Source organism: Schistocerca cancellata, chromosome 5 (assembly GCF_023864275.1).
Source record: "Schistocerca cancellata isolate TAMUIC-IGC-003103 chromosome 5, iqSchCanc2.1, whole genome shotgun sequence".
NCBI classification, from domain to species: Eukaryota; Metazoa; Arthropoda; class Insecta; order Orthoptera; family Acrididae; genus Schistocerca; species Schistocerca cancellata.
In genome coordinates, this window is record NC_064630.1 from 806,416,685 (window position 1) to 806,444,455 (window position 27,771).

At 59.6% G+C, this 27,771-nt stretch overlaps 1 protein-coding gene across 1 annotated transcript in view; it reads right to left on the minus strand.

Annotated features, from left to right (window-relative positions):
• Positions 1 to 2,388: 2,388 nt before the first annotated feature.
• The window catches only part of LOC126188810 (mucin-19-like), an 87,717-nt gene continuing 62,334 nt past the window's right edge, over positions 2,389 to 27,771 (minus strand). Inside the window, exons 18-33 of the mRNA XM_049930423.1 lie at positions 27,081 to 27,533; positions 25,297 to 26,066; positions 24,216 to 24,956; positions 23,825 to 23,960; positions 23,697 to 23,735; positions 23,593 to 23,604; positions 22,762 to 22,884; positions 22,022 to 22,389; positions 21,129 to 21,761; positions 20,426 to 20,855; positions 19,836 to 19,892; positions 19,275 to 19,720; positions 18,539 to 19,007; positions 17,455 to 17,787; positions 12,582 to 12,638; positions 2,389 to 2,718 (exon numbers count right to left, since the gene is read on the minus strand). Coding sequence (XP_049786380.1) covers positions 2,389 to 2,718; positions 12,582 to 12,638; positions 17,455 to 17,787; positions 18,539 to 19,007; positions 19,275 to 19,720; positions 19,836 to 19,892; positions 20,426 to 20,855; positions 21,129 to 21,761; positions 22,022 to 22,389; positions 22,762 to 22,884; positions 23,593 to 23,604; positions 23,697 to 23,735; positions 23,825 to 23,960; positions 24,216 to 24,956; positions 25,297 to 26,066; positions 27,081 to 27,533 — 5,397 coding nt within the window. The remainder of the gene's footprint in view (positions 2,719 to 12,581; positions 12,639 to 17,454; positions 17,788 to 18,538; positions 19,008 to 19,274; positions 19,721 to 19,835; positions 19,893 to 20,425; positions 20,856 to 21,128; positions 21,762 to 22,021; positions 22,390 to 22,761; positions 22,885 to 23,592; positions 23,605 to 23,696; positions 23,736 to 23,824; positions 23,961 to 24,215; positions 24,957 to 25,296; positions 26,067 to 27,080; positions 27,534 to 27,771) is intronic.

Consider the following 27,771-nt stretch of genomic DNA (forward strand, 5'->3'; position numbering starts at 1 on the left):
TTTTTCGGATGAATCCAGGTTCTGTTTACAGCATCATGATGGTCGCATCCGTGTTTGGCGACATCGCACATTGGAAGCGTGTATTCGTCATCGCCATAGTGGCGTATCACCCGGTGTGATTGTATGGGGTGCCATTGGTTACACCCCTCGCTGACCTCTTGTTCGCACTGATGGCACTTTGAACAGTGGAAGTTACATTTCAGATGTGTTACGAACCGTAGCTCTACCCTTCACTCGATCCCTGCGAAACCTTACGTTTCAGCAGGATAGTGCACGACCGCATGTTGAAGGTGCTGTACGGGCCTTTCTGGATACAGAAAATGTTCGACTGCTGCCCTGACCAACATATTCTCCAGATCTCTCACCAACTGAAAACGTCTGGTCAATGGTGGCCGAGCAACTGGCTCGTCACAATACGCCATTCACTACTGTTGATGAACTGTGGTATCGTGTTGAAGCTGCATGGGCAGCTGTGCCTGTACACGCCATCCAAGCTGTGTTTGACTCAATGACCAGGCGTATCGAGGCCGTTATTGAGGCCAGAGGTGTTTGTTCTGGGTACTGATTTCTCAGGATCTATGCAGTCAAATTGCGTGAAAATGTTATGACATGTCAGTCCTAGTACAATATACAGGGTGTTTCAAAAATGACCGGTATATTTGAAACTGCAATAAAAACTAAACGAGCAGCGATAGAAATACACCGTTTGTTGCAATATGCTTGGGACAACAGTACATTTTCAGGCGGACAAACTTTCGAAATTACAGTAGTTACAATTTTCAACAACAGATGGCGCTGCAAGTGATGTGAAAGATATAGAAGACAACGCAGTCTGTGGGTGCGCCATTCTGTACATCATCTTTCTGCTGTAAGCGTGTGCTTTTCACAACGTGCAATAGTGCTGTGGACAACATGGTTTATTCCTTATAACAGAGGATTTTTCTGGTGTTGGAATTCCACCGCCTCGAACACAGTGTTGTTGCAACAAGACGAAGTTTTCAACGGAGGTTTAATGTAACCAAAGGACCGAAAAGCGATACAATAAAGGATCTGTTTGAAAAATTTCAACGGACTGGGAACGTGACAGATGAACGTGCTGGAAAGGTAGGGCGACCGCGTACGGCAACCACAGAGGGCAACGCGCAGCTAGTGCAGCAGGTGATCCGACAGCGGCCTTGGGTTTCCGTTCGCCGTGTTGCAGCTGCGGTCCAAATGACGCCAACGTCCACGTATCGTCTCATGCGCCAGAGTTTACACCTCTATCCATACAAAATTCAAACGCGGCAACCCCTCAGCGCCGCCACCATTGCTACACGAGAGACATTCGCTAACGATATAGTGCACAGGATTGATGACGGCGATATGCATGTGGGCAGCATTTGGTTTACTGACGAAGCTTATTTTTACCTGGACGGCTTCGTCAATAAACAGAACTGGCGCATATGGGGAACCGAAAAGCCCCATGTTGCAGTCCCATCGTCCCTGCATCCTCAAAAAGTACTGGTCTGGGCCGCCATTTCTTCCAAAGGAATCATTGGCCCATTTTTCAGATCCGAAACGATTACTGCATCACGCTATCTGGACATTCTTCGTGAATTTGTGGCGGTACAAACTGCCTTAGACGACACTGCGAACACCTCGTGGTTTATGCAAGATGGTGCCCGGCCACATCGCACGGCCGACGTCTTTAATTTCCTGAATGAATATTTCGATGATCGTGTGATTGCTTTGGGCTATCCGAAACATACAGGAGGCGGCGTGGATTGGCCTCCCTATTCGCCAGACATGAACCCCTGTGACTTCTTTCTGTGGGGACACTTGAAAGACCAGGTGTACCGCCTGAATCCAGAAAGAATTGAACAGGTGAAGCAGTACATCTCATCTGCATGTGAAGCCATTCCGCCAGACACGTTGTCAAAGGTTTCGGGTAATTTCATTCAGAGAGTACCCCATATTATTGCTACGCATGGTGGATACGTGGAAAATATCGTACTATAGAGTTTCCCAGACCGCAGCGCCATCTGTTGTTGAAAATTGTAACTACTGTAATTTCGAAAGTTTGTCTGCCTGAAAATGTACTGTTGTCCCAACGGTGTATTTCTATCGCTGCTCGTTTAGTTTTTATTGCCGTTTCAAATATACCGGTCATTTTTTAAACACCCTGTATTTGTCCAATTAATACCCGTTTATCATCTGTATTTCTTCCTTGTGTAGGAATTATAATGGACAGTAGTGTGTGAGACGAGTGGCACCTGCTGTCGGAGCCAGCCAGCCAGCCGTGCTTACCGCCGCACGCCGCCGCGCCGGCGCTAGTCGGCCGGCCCCGCCTGCTGCCGCTGCCGCCGCTGCCGCCGCCGTCGGCCGCGCGGACGCGACACGATTCCGCTTTCAGGCGCGGCGCGCCCCGGGGACGCAATGGCCCGCTTCCTCACAGCCGGGTGCAATCAGCGCCGGCCACTCGCCGGATGTATCGCCCCGCACCGCTCCGCTCTCCGGCCGTCCGCGGCAGCTGCGGCCCGCGCAATTTGTACCGCTCTGCCCGCTCGAGAGGGCCGCACCGCCGCCGCCGTAACGAGCCCTCCTCTCTCCCAGAAGGGCCGCTCCTCGCTTCCCTCTTACATTCTTTCCCTCATTGTAGTTGTGTTTTCGTTCCTCCAACACAACTGCTGCGTTGCAACATCGAGGGCGAATCCCTGGCCGCGGCTCTTCGAAAAAACACTGACGGAAAAAATATAGCATCATCAGAAAATAATCAGTGTACAGTAACGAAATTTCGGGAGTACGTTTGTCTAGGTGACATACTTAAGTGACTAACATTACAAGAACGCAGGATAATGAAATCAGAAGATAAGCCGTTGCAGATGTGCAACAATTGTACATTAACAGGTGTTGTTGTTGTTGTTGTTGTTGTGGTCTTCAGTCCTGAGACTGGTTTGATGCAGCTCTCCAAGCTACTTTATCCTGTGCAAGCTTCTTCATCTCCCAGTACCTACTGCAGCCTACATCCTTCTGAATCTGCTTAATGCACTTATCTCTTGGTCTCACTGTACGATTTTTACCCTCCATGCTGCCCTCCAATGCTAAATTTGTGATCCCTTGATGCCTCAGAACATGTCCTACCAACCGGTTCCTTCTTCTAGTCAACTTGTGCCACAAACTCCTCTTCTCCCCAATTCTATTCAATATATCCTCATTAGTTATGTGATCTACACATCTAATCTTCAGCATTCTTCTCTAGCACCACATTTCGAAAGCTTCTATTCTCTTCCTGTCCAAACTATTTATCGTCCATGTTTCACTTCCATATATGGCTACAATCCATAGAAATACTTTCAGAAACGACTTCCTGACACTTAAATCTATACTCGATGTTAACAAATTTCTCTTCTTCAGAAACGCTTTCCTTGCCATTGCCAGTCTACATTTTATATCCTCTCTACTTCGACCATCATCAGTTATTTTGCTCCCCAAATAGCAAAACTCATTTACTACATTACGCGTCTCATTTCCTAATCTAACTTCCCTCAGCATCACCCGACTTAATTCGAGTACATTCCATGATCCTCGTTTTGCTTTTGTTGATCTTCATCTTATATCCTCCTTTCAATACACTGTCCATTCCGTTCAACTGCTCTTCCAAGTCCTTTGCTCTCTCTGACAGAATTACAATGTCATCGGCGAACCTCAAAGTTTTTATTTCTTCTCCATGGATTTTAATACCTACTCCGAAATTTTCTTTTGTTTCCTACACTGCTTGCTCCATATACAGATTGAATAGCATCGGGGAGATGCTACAACCCTGTCTCACTCCCTTCCCAACCACTGCTTCCCTTTCATAACCCTCGACTCTTATAACTGCCATCTGGTTTCTGTACAAATTGTAAATAGCCTTTCGCTCACTGTATTTTACCCCTGCCAACTTTAGAATTTTAAAGAGAGTATTCGAGTCAACATTGTCAAAAGCTTTCTCTAAGTCTACAGATGCTAGAAATGTAGGTTTGACTTTCCTTAATCTATTTTCTAAGATAAGACGTAAGGTCAGTATTGCCTTACGTGTTCCAACATTTCTGCGGAATCCAAACTGATCTTCCCCGAGGTCGGCTTCTACCAGTTTTTCCATTCGTCTATAAAGAATTCGCGTTAGTATTTTGCAGCTGTGACTTATTGACCTGATTGTTCGGTAATTTTCACATCTGTCAACACCTGCTTTCTTTGGGATTGTAATTATTATATTCTTCTTGAAGTCTGAGGGTATTTCGCCTGTCTCATACATCTTGCTCACCAGCTTAACGGGTGTAACCACCAGAGTTTTGAATGCATGCATCGAAAAGGAACCTGATTCAGTTTTGCAGGTGCCAGTTTTCAGTTTGTGGGGCGGAGTTCCATGCTTCTTGCACTTGGTCCTCCAATACAGGGCCAGATAACGCTGTCTATTACACTGCAGTTGTCCAATGATGTCCCATATGTACTTGTCTGGACATAGATCTCGTCGTCAAGCAGTCCAAGGCAACATGTCGACATTCTGTAGAAGATATCGGGACACAAGAGCCGTTAGGGAGCGATGGTTATCCTGTTGGAAAACTCTCCATGTAGTGCAATTTCATGAATGGCAGCGCAACAGCTCGTGTCTATAGTCTCTCACTGTTTAGAGGCACAAAAAGCGTGGATGTTTTCAGCTCGTTACTAAACGCAAATAAGTAGGATGCCAAGTTCAAATCGTTCAAATGGCTCTGAGGACTATGGGACTTAACTTCTGAGGTCATCAGTCGCCTAGAACTTAGAACTACTTAAACCTAACTAACCTAAGGACATCACACACATCCATGCCCGAGGCCGGATTCGAACCTGCGACCGTAGCGGTCGCGCGGTTCCTGACTGAAGAGCCTAGAACCGCTCCGCCACTCCTGCCAGCAGAGGCCGAGTTGATAGGAGCTGAAGGAGTCCAGGTTGCAATAATATGCGGTACGGCACACTGTTAAAGAGAAGGATTATTATTCAAGAAACAGATAGTACAATGAAAATTACTTCAGTAGTTTGTAGGACTGCAGCCCCGGCTATGAGCTAATACAATATATTATCAGGGACTAAGTAAGCCTCATGGGCCCTCCTCAGAGAATCAGTGCAAACGGATCTGGCTGAGGGCCGATTATGAAAGTGCGTCTGGCTAGGTTGAAATGTAGCTAAGAAGTGAACGAGGCGCACTCCAGTTCCGTCGAGCTGCACAGCCCGCTAGAGTGTTGGCGCGGCGTTGTAGTAGTATCTGTGGCAACGATAGTGCAGAGTCACCAGACTGACGCACATATTTGCACTTCGAGTGCGTGAGATAACCACGAGAGTGCTCCTGCTGTCGGACGAAATCGCTCGCCAGACCGAGGGCGCCGACTTTCCAAACTTTCTGTGGGTGCATATCAATGACGCAGGCTCTGCATCCTTCACAGCCATTGTGTCAACAAGCAAAACGATAACAATCCAGATTACGTGAAAATAGTTTCACCAAAACCTTAAACTACACCGCTGTTATGATGAAAAAAAGAACTGTTGTACTCTATAACAACCGGCTTCATTGCGTCTCGGAATTTTCTTTATTATTTCTCAGTACTGCCAAGCAAATATTTTAAAACAATTGTTGACGAATAGAGTGGGAGTATTGTAGCATGACATTTGTAAAGAAACATGAAAGCAATCCCGAAAGACGGGGTTCCATTCACAGTATAGTACGACTGTTATTCTGGGGAGTGCCTCTGACATGGCCAGGCGAAGGCAAGGAACGGGGGAGTTTGTTGTTTGGTTGCCTTTGCACGAAATCATCTGATACAAATAGATATCTTTTAGAGGTCAGAAATTTTAAATTCCATCTCAGTGTTTTAATAGTTCATTACCTTTTGATAGTCCGCAGCTGGTGGCCGTGCGGTAGCGTTCTCGCTTCCCACGCCCGGTGTCCCGGGTTCGATTCCCGGCGGGGTCAGGGATTTTCTCTGCCTCGTGATGACTGGGTGTTGTGTGATGGCCTTAGGTTAGTTAGGTTTAAGTAGTTCTAAGTTCTAGGGGACTGATGACCATAGATGTTAAGTCCCATAGTGCTCAGAGCCATTTGAACCATTTTTTACCTTTTGATAAAGGCAAGTGAGAGATATTTATTTTATTTTGTTTTTATCGAACTAAAGATTCTGTGGGTGCGGCTCGAGCCCCAGCGCACCCACGTAGTCGACGCGCAAGCTCCAGCCAATAACCAGAGGTTAGGTCCACAGTGTTTAGCACACAGACAGATTGGTTGCTTGCCCTCAGTTGGGCCGGCCGCGGTGGTCTAGCGGTTCTAGGCGCTCAGTCCGGAACCGCGCGACTGCTACGGTCGCAGGTTCGAATCCTGCCTCGGGCATGGATGTCCTTAGGTTAGTTAGGTTTAAGTAGTTCTAAGTTCTAGGGGTCTGATGACCACAGATGTTAAGTCCCATAGTGCTCAGAGCCATTTGAGCCCTCAGCTGGCCTCTTCCTAACCAAATCACGGCCATCACTGGCAGCGAGGCAGAACTAGCTTCCATTCCATTTGATTACACAAAATACCTCCACGCTGCCCTCCAATGAGCTCTCGCTTGACACCACTGGAGTCGTAAAGGGCGACTGTTCGGGCTCAGTGGAATGCACACAACAGGGCTCCTGGCTCGGAGCTGTGCTTAAAGTAACCGATTTGTAACAGTTCGTTGTGTCATTGTGGTGCCAACTGCTGCTCAAATTCCTGCTGCAGGTGCAATACGATGCGCCAGAGCCATAGCCAAACATGATCGTCTTCCCTCTCCGTAGTACCACGTGACCGCCTGAAGCTGTTCTTCTTGCGACCGTACATTGTCGTTACCACCACTGCCACCAGTCACGTGCAATGGTTACATTCCTTCCAAGTCCCTCTGCAATATCCCAGAAGGAACGTCCAGCTCTTAATAGCCCTATTACATGACTCCGTTCAAGTTCAGTAACATGTTGATAATGGCGTCTTCGTAGCTTTAAAGGCATTCTTGACTAACATCAGTTCAGCATGTCCAAACCTGAAGGTAAACGACGCTCACGGTCGTTACAGCGTGTACTTACAGTAAACCTGATTTGCATCCTCCAGGGGGTGCTACTAGCGCCACTCTTTTGCGACAGGAGCGAAATTTGAATAGACATCATCTTTCAAATTAGTAACACGCCTACCAACTTTAGTTCATGTCACACAACCCCTTGGTGACGCCATTCTTTTTTCGTTCAGTGTAATATTCCTTCCGAGTGTATCTAAAAGTTATCTGGACCAGTTTGTACAACACGTTGCCAGTCTCTGCACTGAACATCGGCATCAGCATAAATACAAGAATTTAGAACAACCGTTGGTGGCTTTTTTATTGTTATTTTATCACTCTCGCCCCATACCGGCGGATACAATTCGCCGCTCTACAGTCACATAACGATCAAAATTTTAAAACATACTATAAAAACTGGACTTAGCGATTGACAAAAATGAATGTTTTGCGCAATGACAAGACAGACTGTCAGTCTCATAAGTTAAAATATAAATGGCTGATTTGCTGATTAATTAAAATACAGACACAGATGAATGGTGTACGAGTGTTGCACACGAATACATATTAAAATGGATAGCTGCAGGCTTAAAGGTAAAAGGCCAATGTGTTAACCGATTAAGATGGAAACATAGTTCAGTGAAGGGATGAGTGGATGTAGACTGCCAGGTATAATGGTATCTTAATAACGTAACTTGCAAGGGTGGTGTGTAGGATCTTCGGAATAGGGATTTGGGAACGTTAAAGAGGGGTACAGTTCCGAAGCAAGACATACGTAGTGGATGCAGAGGAAAGAAGTGCAGGGGAAAAGAGCAATGACCTTCATCTGGCGGGAGGGATATATATCAGGCCAGATTTCATGGTCAGGTAAGTGAAGGCGATTAAAGTTTAGTTGGGAGAGGACGTGGAGAACGTTGAGGTATAGTGTTGGGCAAATGTGGTAAAAGAGGGGCAGCAGAGTAACAGGATCGGTGAGTAGTGAGGAAACTATGGGTTGGATAGAGCTGAGTTTATGGGTAACGTAGGACACTCAGAGGTGTTCAAGATGTAACAGTTAGGTGGGGAATCTTGTAAGTTGGTACAGTATGTGAGTAGGGAGGATGAGCAGATCTGAAAGAGTAAGTGGAGTGCATGGCGTTTGAGGCTCTTTTGGGCGTGATAAATGGAGGGAGGAGCAGAAGAAGTCCATGCCACATCTGCATAGCAGAAGATGGGTTGGATCAAGGACTTATAGGTGAGGAGTGTCATGGAAGTGTGTAATCCTAATATCTGGCCAGCTAACAGTTTTGTAATGTTAATCTTTTCTGAGCTTTGTGTTCACTGGTTAATGGATGTTACTTCTATGTTAGTCGGCGATCAAGTTGTAAGTAGGCTGTTTAGGTTTTTATATTGGTAACGCCACATAGCGCTCTGTATGAAAATCACTGGCTGTGCTGTGTGAAGTCTGTGGCTGGTTTGCATTGTTGGAATTTGCTATTGTAGTGTCGGGCGGTTGGCTGTTAAAAGCGCATAGCGTTGCGCAGTTGGAGGTGAGCTGCCAGCAGTGGTGGATGTGGGGAGAGAGATGGCGGAGTTTTGAGAGCGGATGATCTGCACGTGTGTCCATCAGAGACAGTAAATTTGTAACACTGGATGTCATGAACTGATATATATATATTATGACTTTTGAACACTATTAAGGTAAATACATTGTTTGTTTCTATCGAAATCTTTCATTTGCTGACTACGCCTATCAGTAGTTAGTGCCTTCAGTAGTTAGAATCTTTTATTTAGCTGGCAGTATTGGCGCTCGCTGTATTGCAGTAGTTCGAGTAACGAAGATTTTTGTGAGGTAAGTGATTCATGAAAGGTATAGGTTATTGTTAGTCAGGGCCATTCTTTTGTAGAGATTATTGAAAGTCAGATTACGTTGCGCTAAAAATATTGTGTGTCAGTTTAATGTTGATCAGAATAGGTAAGGAGAGAAATGTCTGAGTACGTTCAGTTCTGCTAAGCTGTTTGAAGATCAAATAATGTAAGAGGTTTATCAGCACAGTAATTCACTGATTTTTCTAAGGGGACGTTTCAAAGTGTTAGGCCCCAGCTAATTTAGTGTATATTTCATCAAATATGACGATCGTAAATTGTAACGTAAAATCAGTGGTGGCTTTTTTTTACTGCCATTTCATTCCTCCATGGTCGGTTGGCAGCAGCGATATAGCCGCTCTTCAGTCTACAGATCTCAACATATTAATTTAATGTTCTAAAACATAGGAAGATGAACAAAATGAGTATTGAAAATTTGTGGATATCGCTGATGTAGTGGAGTTAGCGTTTCGTGGCGACTTACTCGGAAGCGACGACTTGCAAGAGATGATGCTGATGTGATGCCTGCTTGATGAACAGCTCCAGTAAGGGATAAATTGAAGAGACTGTGATAGCACGATGGAGAGTGAAACAAAAAGATGATGATAGAGTGGTGGCATTGAAGTTGTGGAGATGGAGACATGTTGTCGGTATGGATGGATAAATGGTGGTGGTAGAAGGTATCTGGGCTGCTGAGGAGTTGAAAGGGATCGTCAAGGATGGGATGGAATGCCTTAAATGAGGATGTCCACACAGGAAAAGAGAGAGAGGGACTGGTTTTGGGAATATGTGGTAGTGACATTAACATATCGTACAGAATGGGCTGCCAGGGTGACCTGATAGAGGATATATGAACACTCGAATAGGTGGATGTTTTGAATGACAGTGGAGATGAGGCAGACAATCTCTTCAACAGTAGAAGTAGGATGCATAGAGTTGTGTGGGTGGAGTGGTGTGTCTATACGGTGGATGCACAGTTGATGGGAGGAATAAGTGAAATGGGACTGGTTACAAGTGTTGCAGGTGTGTGGGGAGTGGAGATTGGATGAGTGTTGGTACAGGTGGTTGGCTTTGCAGTTGCGGCAGGAAGGACGATTTCGGCAGTCATAAGTTAAATGATCATCATAGATGAGGCATTTGTAATAGGCCAGGGCTTGGGATCTGGATGGCTCAGCTTCGTGTTTGGAGTGATAAACGTAGTCTCCATTCTGAAGGAGGTGATCTATGGTTGAGGGGTCTCTAAAAAAGATGTGAATGGGGAATGTAATATGAGTCGAAAGTCTTTTCGGATTTGGGACTATGATATCAGGCTCTACCACCTTGGTCACAGCAGTAGGAGCCAGCAGGCAGCGGGGGAATGGGGGGGGGGAGGGGTGTTTGGGTTGTCTGTTTCATGGTGGTCTGAGTGGGAGCAGGGAGGTATGTGGATCATAGGTGTTGGTAGTTACTCATTTGAGTAGCTGAGTTTGGAAATCAGGAAGAGACGATTTGATGATTACAGAGTCTTCGCAAGTTATGAGTTGTGATATGTTTGAGTGTGGAAGTTACTTTTTCATTTTGAGGGAAAGCATTTTAGAATTGCGGAATCTGACTTTGGGATGTGATAGAATATAAGAATGTGTTGGAAGAGAGGTGTGGGGTGAGATGGAAACAAGCTCCATAGTTTCAGGTATGTGGGGCTGGTGGGGCAGCAGATGAGTGCCAGAGAGATCATCTGAGGATGGGGTTTTGGAGGATACTGACTGTGGTGTGGGATGGGATTTTGCACCCTTGTTACTAGTTTTCTTACCTGGAGCTGGTGGGATTGAAGCTGATGCAGATGTTGCTGATGTGGCCAAGCTGCAGCATATGTTGTTGACACTGGTACATTTAATTAGTTTTCTTACATGAGGTGGTGGGGTTGAAGCTGATACAGATGTTGCTGATGCAACCACAGCTATGTTATTGGCGCTGGTCTAGTTGTTGTTGGAGCAGGTGTGGCCTGCCCTTCTGCTTCTCAATCCAAATGTAATGATGAAAATGGCGGCAATGGAGTAAAGGCAGGTGGCAAAGACTGATGGTGCAGTTCTGAAAGTGGTGACTGGGGTGACAGTGGTTATGGCAGCGGCATGTGTAATGGAGCTGAAGAATATGGTGGGGTGCTGACATCAGCAAATGAGGAGGAAATTCAGTTTGGGTATACAGTATATGAGAGTGGAGAGTGTCTCTGAGTAGTGGAGGATGGGGAGGGGAGGGTAGATCAGGAAGGGACAGCCAGTTGGGGGTAAAGGAGTAAGTGAAAGTGGGAGCGGAGTGCAGGTGAAGGTGAAGATTGGCAGCAAAGACATGGGTTGTTGGTCATTGTCGATACCCCGTGGCAAGAGCGAGGGCTGGTGGGGAATGTGATGTCTGGCACTGAGGACTGGCAGCAATAGCGATGACGGGCAGCAAGGACTAGAAGTAATAGCAATGGCTGTGGGGGCGATGACCATGATGAGCAGCGAGAACTGGCCGTAATGGCGACATCTGAGAGTGGAGGCAATGACGATAATGCATAGTAAGGCCCGTCAGAAATGGTAAAGACGTGGATGGCGTCAGCTGGAAACAGTTCCCTGAGGAATTTCAACCATGAGAGCAGCCAAGTTAGTTATTATACCCGAGGGGAGGAGGGGTTCCAACCCTCGTATGTCAGCAGTGGTTTTTTTTCTTCTTTATTGTCATTTTTAAACCTGTACAACAGGCAGGCTGTCAGCAGCATGTTACGCTGCTCTTCAGCCATAGAATAGAGAAAGAAACAACAGAAAGAATACACATAAGTTACATAACGGTGGGTAATAAAACAGTAGACACATAAAGACAAACACGGAGCCGTTCACACTCGACGATAATCCACACTACAAACTATTGACACGACGCACAAACACTGAAGATGTCGATGGCACAGGTGAACGATGGAGTGAGACGGTGAACACTGAACACTAAATACGACGGCACACACGAGACACTGATGGCGATGATCTCCGGCGCGCGAATGTCCACGTAGCATGTGCAAGTCCGGGGACCTGCCAAGGGGGGAAGAAGGGTGAGGAGGGGGAGTGGGGAGAACAAAGATGCCAATGGCTGAGGAGATGGGAGGAGGAGTAGAGGGACAGGGGAGGGGAAGCCTGGGGGAGGAGTGGGGAGAAATGGAGGAGGGAGGGAAGGGGGAAAGATGGGAGGGAGGGTGCCCAAAGGAGCAAACACAGGAAGAGGGAGGGAGGATCAAAGTCAATAGGAGGGGTAAATGGAGGGGAGGAGGACATCATCAGGGAGGGGGAGCTGGTGGAAGCCACCTTGGAAGAGGGTAAGGAGGGTGGAGAGATGGAGAGCAGGTGGGACATGGGAATACAGGTGCGGCAGCGGGCGGGGGTGGTAGAGGATGGGGTAGAGAAGTGGGTGAGGAGGATCGAGTTTACGGGAGGTGTAGAGGATCCATATCCTTTCAAAGAAAAGGATGAAGGAGGGAACAGAATGAGGTCGTACAGGATCGGCGTGGGGGAGGGGAGACGGATGCAATAGGTGAGGCGGACAGCATGGCGTTCAAGGATCTGAAGGGACTTGTAAAATGCAGGGTGGCGGAGATCCACGTAGGATGGGCGTGACAGAGGATAGGGCGGATGAGGGATTTATAGGTGTGGAGGATGGTGGAGGGGTCCAGACCCCACGTACGGCCTGAAAGGAGCTTGAGGAGACTGAGTCGGGAGCGTGCCTTGGCTTGGATTGTCCGGAGATGGGGGGTACAGGAGAGGCGACAGTCGAGGGTGACGCCAAGGTACTTAAGGGTGGGGGTAAGGGCGATAGGACGGCCATAGATGGTGAGATAGAAATCAAGGAGGCGGAAGGAATGGGTGGTTTTGCCTACAATGATCGCCTGGGTTTTGGAGGGATTGACATTGAGCAACCACTCGTTGCACCAAGCAGTGAACCGGTCAAGATGGGATTGGAGAAGGTGTTGGGAACGCTGCAGGGTGGGGGCGAAGGCAAGGAAGACGGTGTCATCGGCAAACTGGAGAAGGTGGACGGGGGTTGACGGCGGCGGCATATCCGCCGCATACAAAAGGTACAGAAGGGGGAGAGGACGGAGCCTTGGGGCACACTGGCGGAGGGAAAAAAGGTGTAGGAATACGTGTTATGGATGGTGACATAGGAAGGACAGTGGGAGAGAAGGGAGCCGATCAGACGGACATAGTTAATGGGAAGGGCGAAGGTTTGGAGCTTGAAGAGGAGACCCGAATGCCATATGCGGTCATAGGCAAATTCGAGGTCCAGGGAGATGAAGATTGCGGAGCAACGGGAATTAAGCTGTTCAGAAAGGAGATGAGTGAGGTGGAGAAGATCATCAGAAGAGCAGGACGGCCAAAAGCCACACTGGGTAACGGGAAGGAGGCAGTGCAGGTGGAGATGCTGGTGGATGCGTCGGGTGAGGATGGTTTCCAGGACCTTGTTGAAGACTGAGGTAAGCCTGATGGGATGGTAGAAGGAGACGGCGGACGGCGGTTTACCGGGTTTAAGGAACATCAGGATATGGGAGGTTTTTCACAGGTCGGGGTAGTAGCCAGTGGACAGGACTACATTGTAGAGCCTGGACAGGAGCTTCACAGAGGTGGCGGTAGGTGACACGATCGTGACCAGGAGCGGTGTTGCATTCTGTGCAGAGTGTAGCAATGAGATCCTGTGTAGTGATAGGGGCATTGAGTTCCGTGTGTGCAATGTTGTCCAAGTACTGGAAACCAGGTGCGAGGGGAGAGACAGAGGTGTCAGTTCGATCGCGGACATCCGGGAAGAGGGAGTAATCGAACTGGGGATCGTCGGGGATGGAAAAGACATTGGAAAGGTAGGAGGCAAAGTGATTGGCCTTACAAAGGGTGTGAGGGAAGCGGTGATCATCATGGAGAAGAGGATAGTAGGGGGAGGGTTTAGTTGCGGTAAGGCGACGGAAGGCTGACCAGAACTTGGACGAGTTAATAGGTAGGGTAGCATTTAAATGGGTGCATGTCTGTCGCCAGTCCTGACGTTTCTTAGCCGCGAGCAAGTTTCGGATGTGTTGCTGGAGATGCCGGTGCTGTCATAGTGTGTCCGGGTCATGCGTGTGGAGGAAGGCACGGTCGAGACAGCGGGATTCACGGAGGAGGAGGATGGCCTGTGGGGGTAAGGTAGGACAGTGGGGGTGGATGGCGACAGTAGGGATATGGGCCTCCACGTCCTCAGACAAGGTCTGCTGGAGAAAGGAGGCGGTATGAGTAACATCGTCAGGATGGTGGCGCAGGTGACGATAAGGCCAGGGAAGAAGAGACTAAGGATCACATGTGGGGTCGGGAAGGAGAGGTTGGAGCTGAACTGGGATCTGGCGGTGGTGACCAATGGCAACTCCGCCACGCGCAATCGGGAGGGGAATATTGGAGTGGTAGAGAAGGTAGCGCGAAGTGTGGATGGTGTGGTGGGGTTGAAGGAAGGTTTCATTGAGGAGGAAGCCATCCACATGGTGGGTGGCAAGGGTGTGCATGAAGAGGTTCTTGGAAGGGAATGGATATGGTGGACAGGATATGGTGCTGTCCCACCATGACAGAGATTTAGACGAGGGTGTCGACACAGGAGAAGGTGAAATGGGCCTGGTTGTGGGAACAGGTGGCATACATTTGTAGGTGGAACGGGCAGTGAGGGATACCTGTTGGGGGGTGTGAGGGCGCTGGGAATGGTGGTCGTTTTGCAGGACAATGGTGAAGAACCTGATGATGTCCTCAGCGGTGGGGGGGGGGATGAAGGGAATTGCCAGGAGGGGTGGGGGCATCCAGGGAACGGACAGGGATGGTGAGTTCAGGAGTGGTCGGAGGGGGTCAGGCTTTACACTTTTGGGAGTAGGTGGGATGGGGAAGATTGCAGGTATTACAGAAGGGAGGGGATTGAAGGTTAGGGCACTGCCGGAGGAAGTGCGCATGCCTACAATGCGGGCAGGTGGGGGCCTCGCGGCACTCAGCTGTTGGGTGCGCGTTATAGTGCAGACACCTCTGGCAGCGAAGGGATTGAGGAGGGGAACGGGAGGGGTCGACCTTATATCGCTGGTTGAAGAGGAGAGCACCCTTCTTCAGGAGATGGTCAATGGAGTGTGCATCCTCGGAGAAAACCCGCATAAGGCAGGTGGGGCCAGCCGAGTTAAAAATGTGACGGACCGCCTGCACCTCCTGTGAGGGATGCCTCTTGAGCTCCGCCAACATCTCCTCCTCTGTGATTGTCAGACTGAGCCGAGTGATCATGGCGGTGAGGGTCGGCGGGCGATGCGGGGGTTGGGGTTGGTGGGTAGGAGATGGAGAAGGAGCAGGGGTGAGGGAGGCATTGGGGCCAAACCGGGTGATGGGGAGGTGGGAGAGGATGCAGTATGGAGGGTGGAGCTGTGGGGGGAGATGAGAACGGAATCCCATCTGGGAGTAAGGAGTGAGATGGGGGCACCAGGGAAGTGTTGGCGGAGGAGGAGGGAGAGGTTCCGGGCCTCAATAAGGGAAGGATAAAGGTGGGAGAGGGGTTATTTGTATAAAGAGGGGGGGAGGAGGAGGAGGAGGCGGAGGGAGCAGGGCCAGGTGGGGAGACATCCTTGGCATCCTGGGGGGGAAGGAGAACGTGGCGGGGCCTTTTTGGGAGCAGAGGAGGTGGTGGTGCCACTAGGGCGCAGAAGGGTGGGTGGTGACATGAGGGATGGGAGCGATAGGGATGTGGCGGAAAGTGGCAGGTTCCGGTGTGGACACAGTGGTTGGCGCCGGTGATGGTGAAGGCGACGGCGACAGAGACGGCGATGGTGGTGGCGATGATGGTGAAGGCGATGTGGAGAGCTGGGCATGGGCAGTGGCCTGACAGGCCACCACCCTAGCTGGAGCTGCAGTGGCAGGCTGGGGGAGTGGGGGGAAAGATTCAGAGGGAGAGGAGCGGGAGGAAGAAGCTGGGGAGGCGGAGACAAAGAGCGAGGGCGGAGGGAGAGTTAGAGGAGGAGTGATGGAAAGAGGGGGGGGTGACTGGGCACACCATGTAATGGTGGTGGTGGCGTTGGAGGGCGAAGTATACACTATGGCAGTGGTGGTAGTAATGGCAGTGGTGGTGGGGGCTGACATGACGACAAGGATGAACTAAAACAGCACAGGATGAAAAGGAGAGGAAAAGACCGGGGACGGACGAAGACGGACGAAGATGAGGACCAGAGTCCAACGCTGCTGGCGCTGGCGACGGCTGGCAGGAACGCCGCAGCTGCTGCTACCGCGGACGGCGCTGCTGCTGCTGCTGGAGGGCTGGCTGACTGGCTGGCTGGGTGGCTGGCTGGCTGGCTGGCCCGCTGCTGCTGGCCGGGACCGCTGCTGCTGGCCGGGACCGCTGCGACCGCTGCTGCTGCTGCTGCTGCTGCAGCTGCTCGGCTGGACCGCTGCTGCTTGGCTGGACCGCTGCTGCTCGGCTGGCTGGCTGGCTGGCTGGCTAACTGGCTGGCCCGCTGCTGCTGGCCGGGACCGCTGCTGTTGGCCGGGACCGCTGCGAACGCTGCTGCTGCTGCCGCTGCTGCTGCTGCTGCTCGGCTGGACCGCTGCTGCTCGGCTGGCTGGCTGGCTGGCTGGCTGGCTGGCTGGCTGGCTGGCTGGCTGCCCCGCTGCTGCTGGCCGGGACCGCTGCTGCTGGGCGGGACCGCTGCGACCGCTGCTGCTGCTGCTGCTGCAGCTGCTGCTCGGCTGGACCGCTGCTGCTCGGCTGGCTGGCTGGCTGGCTGGCTGGCCCGCTGCTGCGGGCCGGGACCGCTGCTGCTGGCCAGGACCGCTGCGACCGCTGCTGCTGCTGCTGCTGCTGCTGCTGCTGCTCGGCTGGACCGCTGCGGCTCGGCTGGCTGGCTGGCTGGCTGGCTGGCTGGCTGGCCCGCTGCTGCTGGCCGGGACCGCTGCTGCTGGCCGGGACCGCTGCGACCGCTGCTGCTGCTGCTGCTGCTCGGCTGGACCGCTGCTGCTCGGCTGGCTGGCTGGCTAGCTGGCTGGCCCGCTGCTGCTGGCCGGGACCGCTGCTGCAGGCTGGGACCGCTGCGACCGCTGCTGCTGCTGCTGCTGCTGCTCGGCTGGACCGCTGCTGCTCGGCTGGCTGGCTGGCTGGCTGGCTGGCTGGCTGGCCCGCTGCTGCGGGCCAGGACCGCTGCTGCTGGCCAGGACCGCTGCGACCGCTGCTGCTGCTGCTGCTGCTGCTGCTGCTGCTCGGCTGGACCGCTGCGGCTCGGCTGGCTGGCTGGCTGGCTGGCTGGCTGGCTGGCCCGCTGCTGCTGGCCGGGACCGCTGCTGCTGGCCGGGACCGCTGCGACCGCTGCTGATGCTGCTGCTGCTGCTGCTGCTCGGCTGGACCGCTGCTGCTCGGCTAGCTGGCTGGCTAGCTGGCTGGCCCGCTGCTGCTGGCCGGGACCGCTGCTGCAGGCTGGGACCGCTGCGACCGCTGCTGCTGCTGCTGCTGCTGCTCGGCTGGACCGCTGCTGCTCGGCTGGCTGGCTGGCTGGCTGGCTGGCTGGCTGGCTGGCTGGCCCGCTGCTGCTGGCCGGGACCGCTGCTGCTGGCCGGGACCGCTGCGACCGCTGCTGCTGCTGCTGCTGCTGCTGCTGCTCGGCTGGACCGCTGCTGCTCGGCTGGCTGGCTGGCTGGCTGGCTGGCCCGCTGCTGCTGGCCGGGACCGCTGCTGCTTGCCGGGACCGCTGCGACCGCTGCTGCTGCTGCTGCTGCTGCTGCTGCTGCTCGGCTGGACCGCTGCTGCTCGGCTGGCTGGCTGGCTGGCTGGTTGGCTGGCTGGCCCGCTGCTGCTGGCCGGGACCGCTGCTGCTGGCTGGGACCGCTGCGACCGCTGCTGCTGCTGCCGCTGCTGCTGCTGCTCGGCTGGACCGCTGCTGCTCGGCTGGCTGGCTGTCTGGCTGGCTGGCTGGCTGGCTGGCTGGCTGGCTGGCCCGCTGCTGCTGGCCGGGACCGCTGCTGCTGGCCGGGACCGCTGCGACCGCTACTGCTGCTGCTGCTGCTGCTGCTGCTCGGCTGGACCGCTGCTGCTCGGTTGGCTGGCTGGCTGGCTGGCTGGCCCGCTGCTCCGGGCCGGGACCGCTGCTGCTGGCCAGGACCGCTGCGACCGCTGCTGCTGCTGCAGCTGCTGCTGCTGCTGCTCGGCTGGACCGCTGCGGCTCGGCTGGCTGGCTGCCTGTATGGCTGGCTGGCTGGCTGGCCCGCTGCTGCTGGCCGGGACCGCTGCTGCTGGCCGGGACCGCTGCGACCGCTGCTGCTGCTGCTGCTGCTGCTGCTGCTCGGCTGGACCGCTGCCGCTCGGCTGGCTGGCTGGCTAGCTGGCTGGACCGCTGCTGCTGGCCGGGACCGCTGCTGCAGGCTGGGACCGCTGCGACCGCTGCTGCTGCTGCTGCTGCTGCTCGGCTGGACCGCTGCTGCTCGGCTGGCTGGCTGGCTGGCTGGCTGGCTGGCTGGCCCGCTGCTGCTGGCCGGGACCGCTGCTGCTGGCCGGGACCGCTGCGACCGCTGCTGCTGCTGCTGCTCGGCTGGACCGCTGCTGCTCGGCTGGCTGGCTGGCTGGCTGGCTGGCCTGCTGGCCCACTGCTGCTGGCCGGGACCGCTGCTGCTGGCAAGGACCGCTGCGACCGCTGCTGCTGCTGCTGCTGCTGCTGCTGCTCGGCCGGACCGCTGCTGCTCGGCTGGCTGGCTGGCTGGCTGGCTGGCTGGCTGGCCCGCTGCTGCTGGCCGGGACCGCTGCTGCTGGCCGGGACCGCTGCGACCGCTGCTGCTGCTGCTGCTGCTGCTGCTGCTCGGCTGGACCGCTGCTGATCGGCTGGCTGGCTGGCTGGCTGGCTGGCCCGCTGCTGCTGCCCGGGACCGCTGCGACTGCTGCTGCTGCTGCTGCTGCTGCTCGGCTGGACCGCTGCTGCTCGGCTGGCTGGCTGGCTGGCTGGCTGGCCCGCTGCTGCTGGCCGGGACCGCTGCTGCTGGCCGGGACCGCTGCGACCGCTGCTGCTGCTGCTGCTGCTGCTGCTCGGCTGGACCGCTGCTGCTCGGCTGGCTGGCTGGCTGGCTGGCTGGCTGGCTGGCCTGCTGCTGCTGGCCGGGACCGCTGCTGCTGGCCGGGACCGCTGCGACCGCTGCTGCTGCTGCTGCTGCTGCTCGGCTGGACCGCTGCTGCTCGGCTGGCTGGCTGGCTGGCTGGCTGGCCCGCTGCTGCTGCCCGGGACCGCTGCTGCTGGCCGGGACCGCTGCGAACGCTGCTGCTGCTGCTGCTGCTGCTGCTGCTGCTCGGCTGGACCGCTGCTGCTCGGCTGGCTGGCTGGCTGGCTGGCTGGCTGGCCCGCTGCTGCTGGCCGGGACCGCTGCTGCTGGCCAGGACCACTGCAACCACTGCTGCTGCTCCTGCTGCTGCTGCTGCTCGGCTGGACAGCTGCTGCTCGGCTGGCTGGCTGGCTGGCTGGCAGGCTGGCTGGCCCGCTGCTGCTGGCCGGGACCGCTGCTGCTGCCCGGGACCGCTGCGACTGCTGCTGCTGCTGCTGCTGCTGCTGCTGCTGCTGCTGCTCGGCTGGACCGCTGCTGCTCGGCTGGCTGGCTGGCTGGCTGGCTGGCTGGCTGGCCCGCTGCTGCTGGCCTGGACATCTGCTGCTGGCCGGGACCGTTGCAACCACTGCTGCTGCTGCTGCTGCTGCTGCTACTCGGCTGGACCGCTGCTGCTCGGCTGGCTGGCTGGCTGGCTGGCTGGCTGGCTGGCCCGCTGCTGCTGGCCGGGACAGCTGCTGCTGGCCGGGACCGTTGCAACCACTGCTGCTGCTGCTGCTGCTGCTGCTGCTCGGCTGGACCGCTGCTGCTCGGCTGGCTGGCTGGCTGGCTGGTTGGCCTGTTGGCCCACGTCTGCTGGCCGGGACCGCTGCTGCTGGCCGGGACCGCTGCGACCGCTGCTGCTGCTGCTGCTGCTGCTGCTGCTCGGCTGGTCCGCTGCTGCTCGGCTGGCTGGCTGGCTGGCTGGCTGGCTGGCTGGCCCGCTGCTGCTGGCCGGGACAGCTGCTGCTGGCCGGGACCGCTGCGACCGCTGCTGCTGCTGCTGCTGCTGCTGCTGCTCGGCTGGACCGCTGCTGCTCGGCTGGCTGGCTGGCTGGCTGGCTGGCCCGCTGCTGCTGGCCGGGACTGCTGCGACCGCTGCTGCTGCTGCTGCTGCTGCTCGGCTGGACCGCTGCTGCTCGGCTGGCTGGCTGGCTGGCTGGCTGGCTGGCTGGCCCGCTGCTGCTGGCCGGGACTGCTGCTGCTGGCCGGGACCGCTGCGACCGCTGCTGCTGCTGCTGCTGCTGCTGCTGCTGGGCTGGACCGCTGCTTCTCGGCTGGCTGGCTGGCCGGCTGGCTGGCTGGCTGGCTGGCTGGCTGGCTGGCTGGCTGGCCCGCTGCTGCTGGCCGGGACCTCTGCTGCTGGCCGGGACCGCTGCGACCGCTGCTGCTGCTGCTGCTGCTGCTGCTGCTCGGCTGGACCGCTGCTGCTCGGCTGGCTGGCTGGCTTACTGGCTGGCTGGCTGGCCCGCTGCTGCTGGCCGGGACCACTACGACCCCTGCTGCTGCTGCTGCTGCTGCTGCTGCTCGGCTGGACCGCTGCTGCTCGGCTGGCTGGCTGGCTGGCCGGCTGGCTGGCTGGCCCGCTGCTGCTGGCCGGGACCGCTGCTGCTGGCCGGGACCGCTGCGACCGCTGCTGCTGCTGCTGCTGCTGCTGCTGCTCGGCTGGACCGCTGCTGCTCGGCTGGCTGGCTGGCTGGCTGGCTGGCTGGCTGGCCCACTGCTGCTGGCCGGGACCGCTGCTGCTGGCCGGGACCGCTGCGACCGCTGCTGCTGCTGCTGCTGCTGCTGCTGCTGCTCGGCTGGACCGCTGCTGCTCGGCTGGCTGGCTGGCTGGCTGGCTGGCTGGCTGGCCCGCTGCTGCTGGCCGGGACCGCTTTTGCTGGCCGGGACCGCTGCGGCCGCCGCTCCAGCTGGTGCTGCTGCTGCTGCTCGGCTGGACGTCTGCTGCTCGGCTGGCTGGCTGGCTGGCTGGCTGGCTGGCTGGCCCGCTGCTGCTGGCCGGGACCGCTGCTGCTGGCCGGGACCGCTGCGACCGCTGCTGCTGCCGCTGCTGCTGCTCGGCTGGACCGCTGCTGCTCGGCTGGCTGGCTGGCTGGCTGGCTGGCTGGCTGGCCCGCTGCTGCTGGCCGGGACCGCTGCTGCTGGCCGGGACCGCTGCGACCGCTGCTGCCTCTGCTGCTGCTGCTGCTGCTCGGCTGGACCGCTGCTGCTCAGCTGGCTGGCTGTCTGGCTGGCTGGCTGGCCCGCTGCTGCGGGCCGGGACCGCTGCGACCGCTGCTGCTGCTGCTGCTGCTGCTGCTGCTCGGCTGGACCGCTGCTGCTCGGCTGGCTGGCTGGCTTACTGGCTGGCTGGCTGGCCCGCTGCTGCTGGCCGGGACCACTACGACCCCTGCTGCTGCTGCTGCTGCTGCTGCTGCTCGGCTGGACCGCTGCTGCTCGGCTGGCTGGCTGGCTGGCCGGCTGGCTGGCTGGCCCGCTGCTGCTGGCCGGGACCGCTGCTGCTGGCCGGGACCGCTGCGACCGCTGCTGCTGCTGCTGCTGCTGCTGCTGCTCGGCTGGACCGCTGCTGCTCGGCTGGCTGGCTGGCTGGCTGGCTGGCTGGCTGGCCCACTGCTGCTGGCCGGGACCGCTGCTGCTGGCCGGGACCGCTGCGACCGCTGCTGCTGCTGCTGCTGCTGCTGCTGCTGCTCGGCTGGACCGCTGCTGCTCGGCTGGCTGGCTGGCTGGCTGGCTGGCTGGCTGGCCCGCTGCTGCTGGCCGGGACCGCTTTTGCTGGCCGGGACCGCTGCGGCCGCCGCTCCAGCTGGTGCTGCTGCTGCTGCTCGGCTGGACGTCTGCTGCTCGGCTGGCTGGCTGGCTGGCTGGCTGGCTGGCTGGCCCGCTGCTGCTGGCCGGGACCGCTGCTGCTGGCCGGGACCGCTGCGACCGCTGCTGCTGCCGCTGCTGCTGCTCGGCTGGACCGCTGCTGCTCGGCTGGCTGGCTGGCTGGCTGGCTGGCTGGCTGGCCCGCTGCTGCTGGCCGGGACCGCTGCTGCTGGCCGGGACCGCTGCGACCGCTGCTGCCTCTGCTGCTGCTGCTGCTGCTCGGCTGGACCGCTGCTGCTCAGCTGGCTGGCTGTCTGGCTGGCTGGCTGGCCCGCTGCTGCGGGCCGGGACCGCTGCGACCGCTGCTGCTGCTGCTGCTGCTGCTGCTGCTCGGCTGGACCGCTGCTGCTCAGCTGGCTGGCTGGCTGGCTGGCTGGCTGGCTGGCCCGCTGCTCCTGGCCGGGACCGCTGCTGCTGGCCGGGACCGCTGCGACTGCTGCCGCTGCTGCTGCTGCTGCTGCTGCTGCTCGGCTGGACCGCTGCTGCTCGGCTGGCTGGCTGGCTGGCTGGCTGGCTGGCTGGCCCGCTCCTGCTGGCCGGGACCGCTGCTGCTGGCCGGGACCGCTGCGACCGCTGCTGCTGCTGCTGCTGCTGCTGCTGCTCGGCTGGACCGCTGCTGCTCGGCTGGCTGGCTGGCTGGCTGGCTGGCCCGCTGCTGCTGGCCGGGACCGCTGCGACCGCTGCTGCTGCTGCTGCTGCTGCTGCTGCTCAGCTGGACCGCTGCTGCTTGGCTGGCTGGCTGGCTGGCTGGCTGGCTGGCTGGCCCGTTGCTGCAGGCCGGGACCGCTGCTGCTGGCCGGGACCGCTGCGACCGCTGCTGCTGCTGCTGCTGCTGCTGCTGCTGCTCGGCTGGACCGCTGCTGCTCGGCTGGCTGGGTGGCTGGCTGTCTGGCTGCTGGCCCGCTGCTGCTGGCCGGGACCGCTGCTGCTGGCCGGGACCGCTGCGACCGCTGCTGCTGCTGCTGCTGCTGCTGCTGCTGCTCGGTTGGACCGCTGCTGCTCGGCTGGCTGTCTGGCTGGCTGGCTGGCTGGATGGCCCGCTGCTGCTGGCCGGGACCGCTGCGACCGCTGCTGCTTCTGCTGCTGCTGCTGCTGCTCGGCTGGACCGCTGCTGCTCAGCTGGCTGGTTGGCTGGCTGGCTGGCTGGCTGGCTGGCCCGCTGCTGCTGGCCGGGACCGCTGCTGCTGGCCGGGACCGCTGCGACCGCTGCTGCTGCTGCTGCGGCTGCTGCTCGGCTGGACCGCTGCTGCTCGGCTGGCTGGCTGGCTGGCTGGCTGGCTGGCTGGCCCGCTGCTGCTGGCCGGGACCGCTGCTGCTGGCCGGGTCCGCTGCGACCACTGCTGCTGCTGCTGCTCCTGCTGCTGCTCGGCTGGACCGCTGCTGCTCGGCTGGCTGGCTGGCTGCCTGGCTGGCTGGCTGGCCCGCTGCTGCTGGCCGGGACCGCTGCTGCTGGCCGGGACCGCTGCGACCGCTTCTGCTGCTGCTGCTGCTGCTGCTGCTGCTCGGCTGGACCGATGCTGCTCGGCTGGCTGGCTGGCTGGCTGGCTGGCTGGCTGGCCTGCTGCTGCTGGCCAGGACGGCTGCTGCTGGCCGGGACCGCTGCGACCACTGCTGCTGCTGCTGCTTCTGCTGCTGCTCGGCTGGACCGCTGCTGCTCGGCTGGCTGGCTGGCTGGCTGGCTGGCTGGCTGGCACGCTGCTGCTGGCCGGGACCGCTGCTGCTGGCCGGGACCGCTGCGACCGCTGCTGCTGCTGCTGGTGCTGCTGCTGCTCGGCTGGACCGCTGCTGCTCGGCTGGCTGGCTGGCTGGCTGGCTGGCTGGCTGGCCTGCTGCTGCTGGCCGGGACCGCTGCTGCTGGCCGGGACCGCTGCGACCGCTGCTGCTGCTGCTGCTGCTGCTGCTGCTCGGCTGGACCGCTGCTGCTCGGCTGGCTGGCTGGCTGGCTGGCTGGCTGGATGGCCCGCTGCTGCTGGCCGGGCCCACTGCTGCTGGCCGGGACCGCTGCGACCGCTGCTGCTCCTGCTGCTGCTGCTGCTGCTCGGCTGGACCGCTGCTGCCCGGCTGGCTGGCTGGCTGGCTGGCTGGCTGGCTGGCCCGCTGCTGCTGTCCGGGATAGCTGCTGCTGGCCGGGACCGCTGCAACCGCTGCTGCTGCTGCTGCTGCTGCTGCTGCTCGGCTGGACCGCTGCTGCTCGGCTGGCTGGCTGGCTGGCTGGCTTGCCTGCTGCTGCTGGCCGGGACCGCTGCGACCGCTGCTGCTGCTGCTGCTGCTGTTGCTGCTCGGCTGGACCGCTGCTGCTCGGCTGGCTGGCTGGCTGCCTGGCTGGCTGGCTGGCCCGCTGCTGCTGGCCGGGACCGCTGCTGCTGGCCGGGACCACTGCGACCGCTGCTGCTGCTGCTGCTGCTGCTGCTGCTGCTGCTGCTGCTGCTCAGCTGGACCCCTGCTGCTCGGCTGGCTGGCTGGCTGACTGGCTGGCTGGCTGGCCCACTGCTGCTGGCCGGCACCGCTGCTGCTGCCCGGGGCCGCTTCGACCGCTGCTGCTGCTGCTGCTGCTGCTGCAGCTCGGCTGGACCGCTGCTGCTCGGCTGGCTGGCTGGCTGGCTGGCTGGCTGGCCCGCTGCTGCTGGCCGGGACCGCTGCGACCGCTGCTGCTGCTGCTGCTGCTGCTGCTGCTCCGCTGGACCGCTGCTGCTCGGCTGGCTGGCTGGCTGGCTGGCTGGCTGGCTGGCCCGCTGCTGCTGGCCGGGACCGCTGCTGCTGGCCGGGACCGCTGCGACCGCTGCTGCTGCTGCTGCTGCTCGGCTGGACCGCTGCTGCTCGGCTGGCTGGCTGGCTGGCTGGCTGGCCCGCTGCTGCTGGCCGGGACCGCTGCGACCGCTGCTGCTGCTGCTGCTGCTGCTGCTGCTCGGCTGGACCGCTGCTGCTCGGCTGGCTGGCTGGCTGGCTGGCTGGCCCGCTGCTGCTGGCCGGGACCGCTGCTGCTTGCCGGGACCGCTGCGACCGCTGCTGCTGCTGCTGCTGCTGCTGCTGCTGCTCGGCTGGACCGCTGCTGCTCGGCTGGCTGGCTGGCTGGCTGGCTGGCTGGCTGGCCCGCTGCTGCTGGCCGGGACCGCTGCTGCTGGCCAGGACCGCTACGACCGCTGCTGCTGCTGCTGCTGCTGTTGCTGCTCGGCTGGACCGCTGCTGCTCGGCTGGCTGGCTGGCTGGCTGGCTGGCTGGCTGGCCCGCTGCTGCTGGCCGGGACCGCTGCTGCTGGCCGGGACCGCTGCGACCGCTGCTGCCGCTGCTGCTGCTGCTCGGCTGGACCGCTGCTGCTCGGCTGGCTGGCTGGCTGGCTGGCTGGCTGGCTGGCCCGCTGCTGCTGGCGGGGACCGCTGCGACCGCTGCTGGTGCTGCTGCTGCTGCTGCTGCTCGGCTAGACCGCTGCTGCTCGGCTGGCTGGCTGGCTGGCTGACTGGCTGGCTGGCCCGCTGCTGCTGGCCGGGATCGCTGCTGCTGGCCGGGACCGCTGCGACCGCTTCTGCTGCTGCTGCTGCTGCTGCTGCTCGGCTGGACCGCTGCTGCTCGGCTGGCTGGCTGGCTGGCTGGCTGGCTGGCTGGCCCGCTGCTGCTGGCCGGGACCGCTGCTGCTGGCCGGGACCGCTGCGACCGCTGCTGCTCCTGCTGCTGCTGCTGCTGCTCGGCTGGACCGCTGCTGCTCGGCTGGCTGGCTGGCTGGCTGGCTGGCTGGCTGGCTGGCCCGCTGCTGCTGGCCGGGACCGCTGCTGTTGGCCGGGACCGCTGCGACTGCTGCTGCTGCTGCTGCTGCTGCTCGGCTGGACCGCTGCTGCTCGGCTGGCTGGCTGGCTGGCTGGCTGGCTGGCATGCCCGCTGCTGCTGGCCGGGACCACTGCTGCTGGCCGGGACCACTGCGACCGCTGCTGCTGCTGCTGCTGCTGCTGCTGCTCGGCTGGACCGCTGCTGCTCGGCTGGCTGGCTGGCTGGCTGGCTGGCTGGCTGGCCCGCTGCTGCTGGCCGGGATAGCTGCTGCTGGCCGGGACCGCTGCAACCGCTGCTGCTGCTGCTGCTGCTGCAGCTGCTCGGCTTGACCGCTGCTGCTCGGCTGGCTGGCTGGCTGGCTGGCTGGCTGGCTGGACCGCTGCTGCTGGCCGGGACCGCTGCTGATGGCCGGGACCGCTGCGACCGCTGCTGCTGCTGCTGCTGCTGCTGCTGCTCGGCTGGACTTCTGCTGCTCGGCTGGCTGGCTGCCTGGCTGGCTGGCTGGCTGGCCCGCTGCTGCTGGCCGGGACCTCTGCTGCTGGCCGGGACCGCCGCGACCGCTGCTACTGCTGCTGCTGCTGCTGCTGCTGCTGCTCGGCTGGACCGCTGCTGCTCGGCTGGCTGGCTGGCTGGCTGGCTGGCCCGCTGCTGCTGGCCAGGACCGCTGCGACCGCTGCTGCTGCTGCTGCTGCTGCTGCTGCTCGGCTGGACCGCTGCTGCTCGGCTGGCTGGCTGGCTGGCTGGCTGGCTGGCTGGCTGGTCCGCTGCTGCTGGCCGGGACCGCAGCTGCTGGCCGGGACCGCTGCGACCGCTGCTGCTGCTGCTGCTGCTGCTGCTGCTCGGCTGGACCGCTGCTGCTCGGCTGGCTGGCTGGCTGGCTGGCTCGCTGGCTGGCCCGCTGCTGCTGGCCGGGACCGCTGCGACCGCTGCTGCTGCTGCTGCTGCTGCTGCTGCTCGGCTGGACCGCTGCTGCTCAGCTGGCTGGCTGGCTGGCTGGCTGGCCCGCAGCTGCTGGCCGGGACCGCTGCTGCTGGCCAGGACCGCTGCGACCGCTGCTGCTGCTGCTGCTGCTGCTGCTGCTCGGCTGGACCACTGCTGCTCGGCTGGCTGGCTGGCTGGCTGGCTTGCTGGATGGCCCGCTGCTGCTGGCCGGGACCACTGCTGCTGGCCGGGACCGCTGCAACCGCTGCTGCTGCTGCTGCTGCTCAGCTGGACCGCTGCTGCTCGGCTGGCTGGCTGGCTGGCTGGCTGGCTGGCTGGCCCGCTGCTGCTGGCCGGGACTGCTGCTCCTGGTCGGGACCGCTGCGACCGCTGCTGCTGCTGCTGCTGCTGCTGCTCGACTGGACCGCTGCTGCTCGGCTAGCTGGCTGGCTGGCTGGCTGGCTGGCTGGCCCGCTTCTGCTGGCCGGGACCGCAGCTGCTGGCCGGGACCGCTGCGACCGCTGCTGCTGCTGCTGCTGCTGCTGCTGCTCGGCTGGACCGCTGCTGCTCGGCTGGCTGGCTGGCTGGCTGGCTGGCCCGCTGCTGCTGGCCGGGACCACTGCGACCGCTGCTGCTGCTGCTGCTGCTGCTGCTCGGCTGGACCGCTGCTGCTCAGCTGGCTGGCTGGCTGGCTGTCTGGCTGGCTGGCTGGCCCGCTGCTGCTGGCCGGGACTGCTGCTGCTGGCCGGGACCGCTGCGACCGCTGCCGCTGCTGCTGCTGCTGCTGCTGCTGCTTGGCTGGACCGCTGCTGCTCGGCTGGCTGGCTGGCTGGCTGGCTGGCTGGCCCGCTGCTGCTGGGCGGGACCACTGCTGCTGGCTGGGACCGCTGCGACCGCTGCTGCTGCTGCTACTGCTGCTGCTGCTCGGCTGGACCGCTGCTGCTCGGCTGGCTGGCTGGCTGGCTGGCTGGCTGGCTGGCTGGCCCGCTGCTGCTGGCCGGGACCGCTTTTGCTGGCCGGGACCGCTGCGACCGCCGCTCAAGCTGGTGGTGCTGCTGCTGCTCGGCTGGACCGCTGCTGCTCGGCTGGCTGGCTGGCTGGCTGGCTGGCTGGCTGGCCCGCTGCTGCTGGCCGGGACCGCTGCTGCTGGCCGGGACCGCAGCGACCGCTGCTGCTGCTGCTGCTGCTGCTCGGCTGGACCGCTGCTGCTCGGCTGGCTGGCTGGCTGGCTGGCTGGCTGGCTGGCCCGC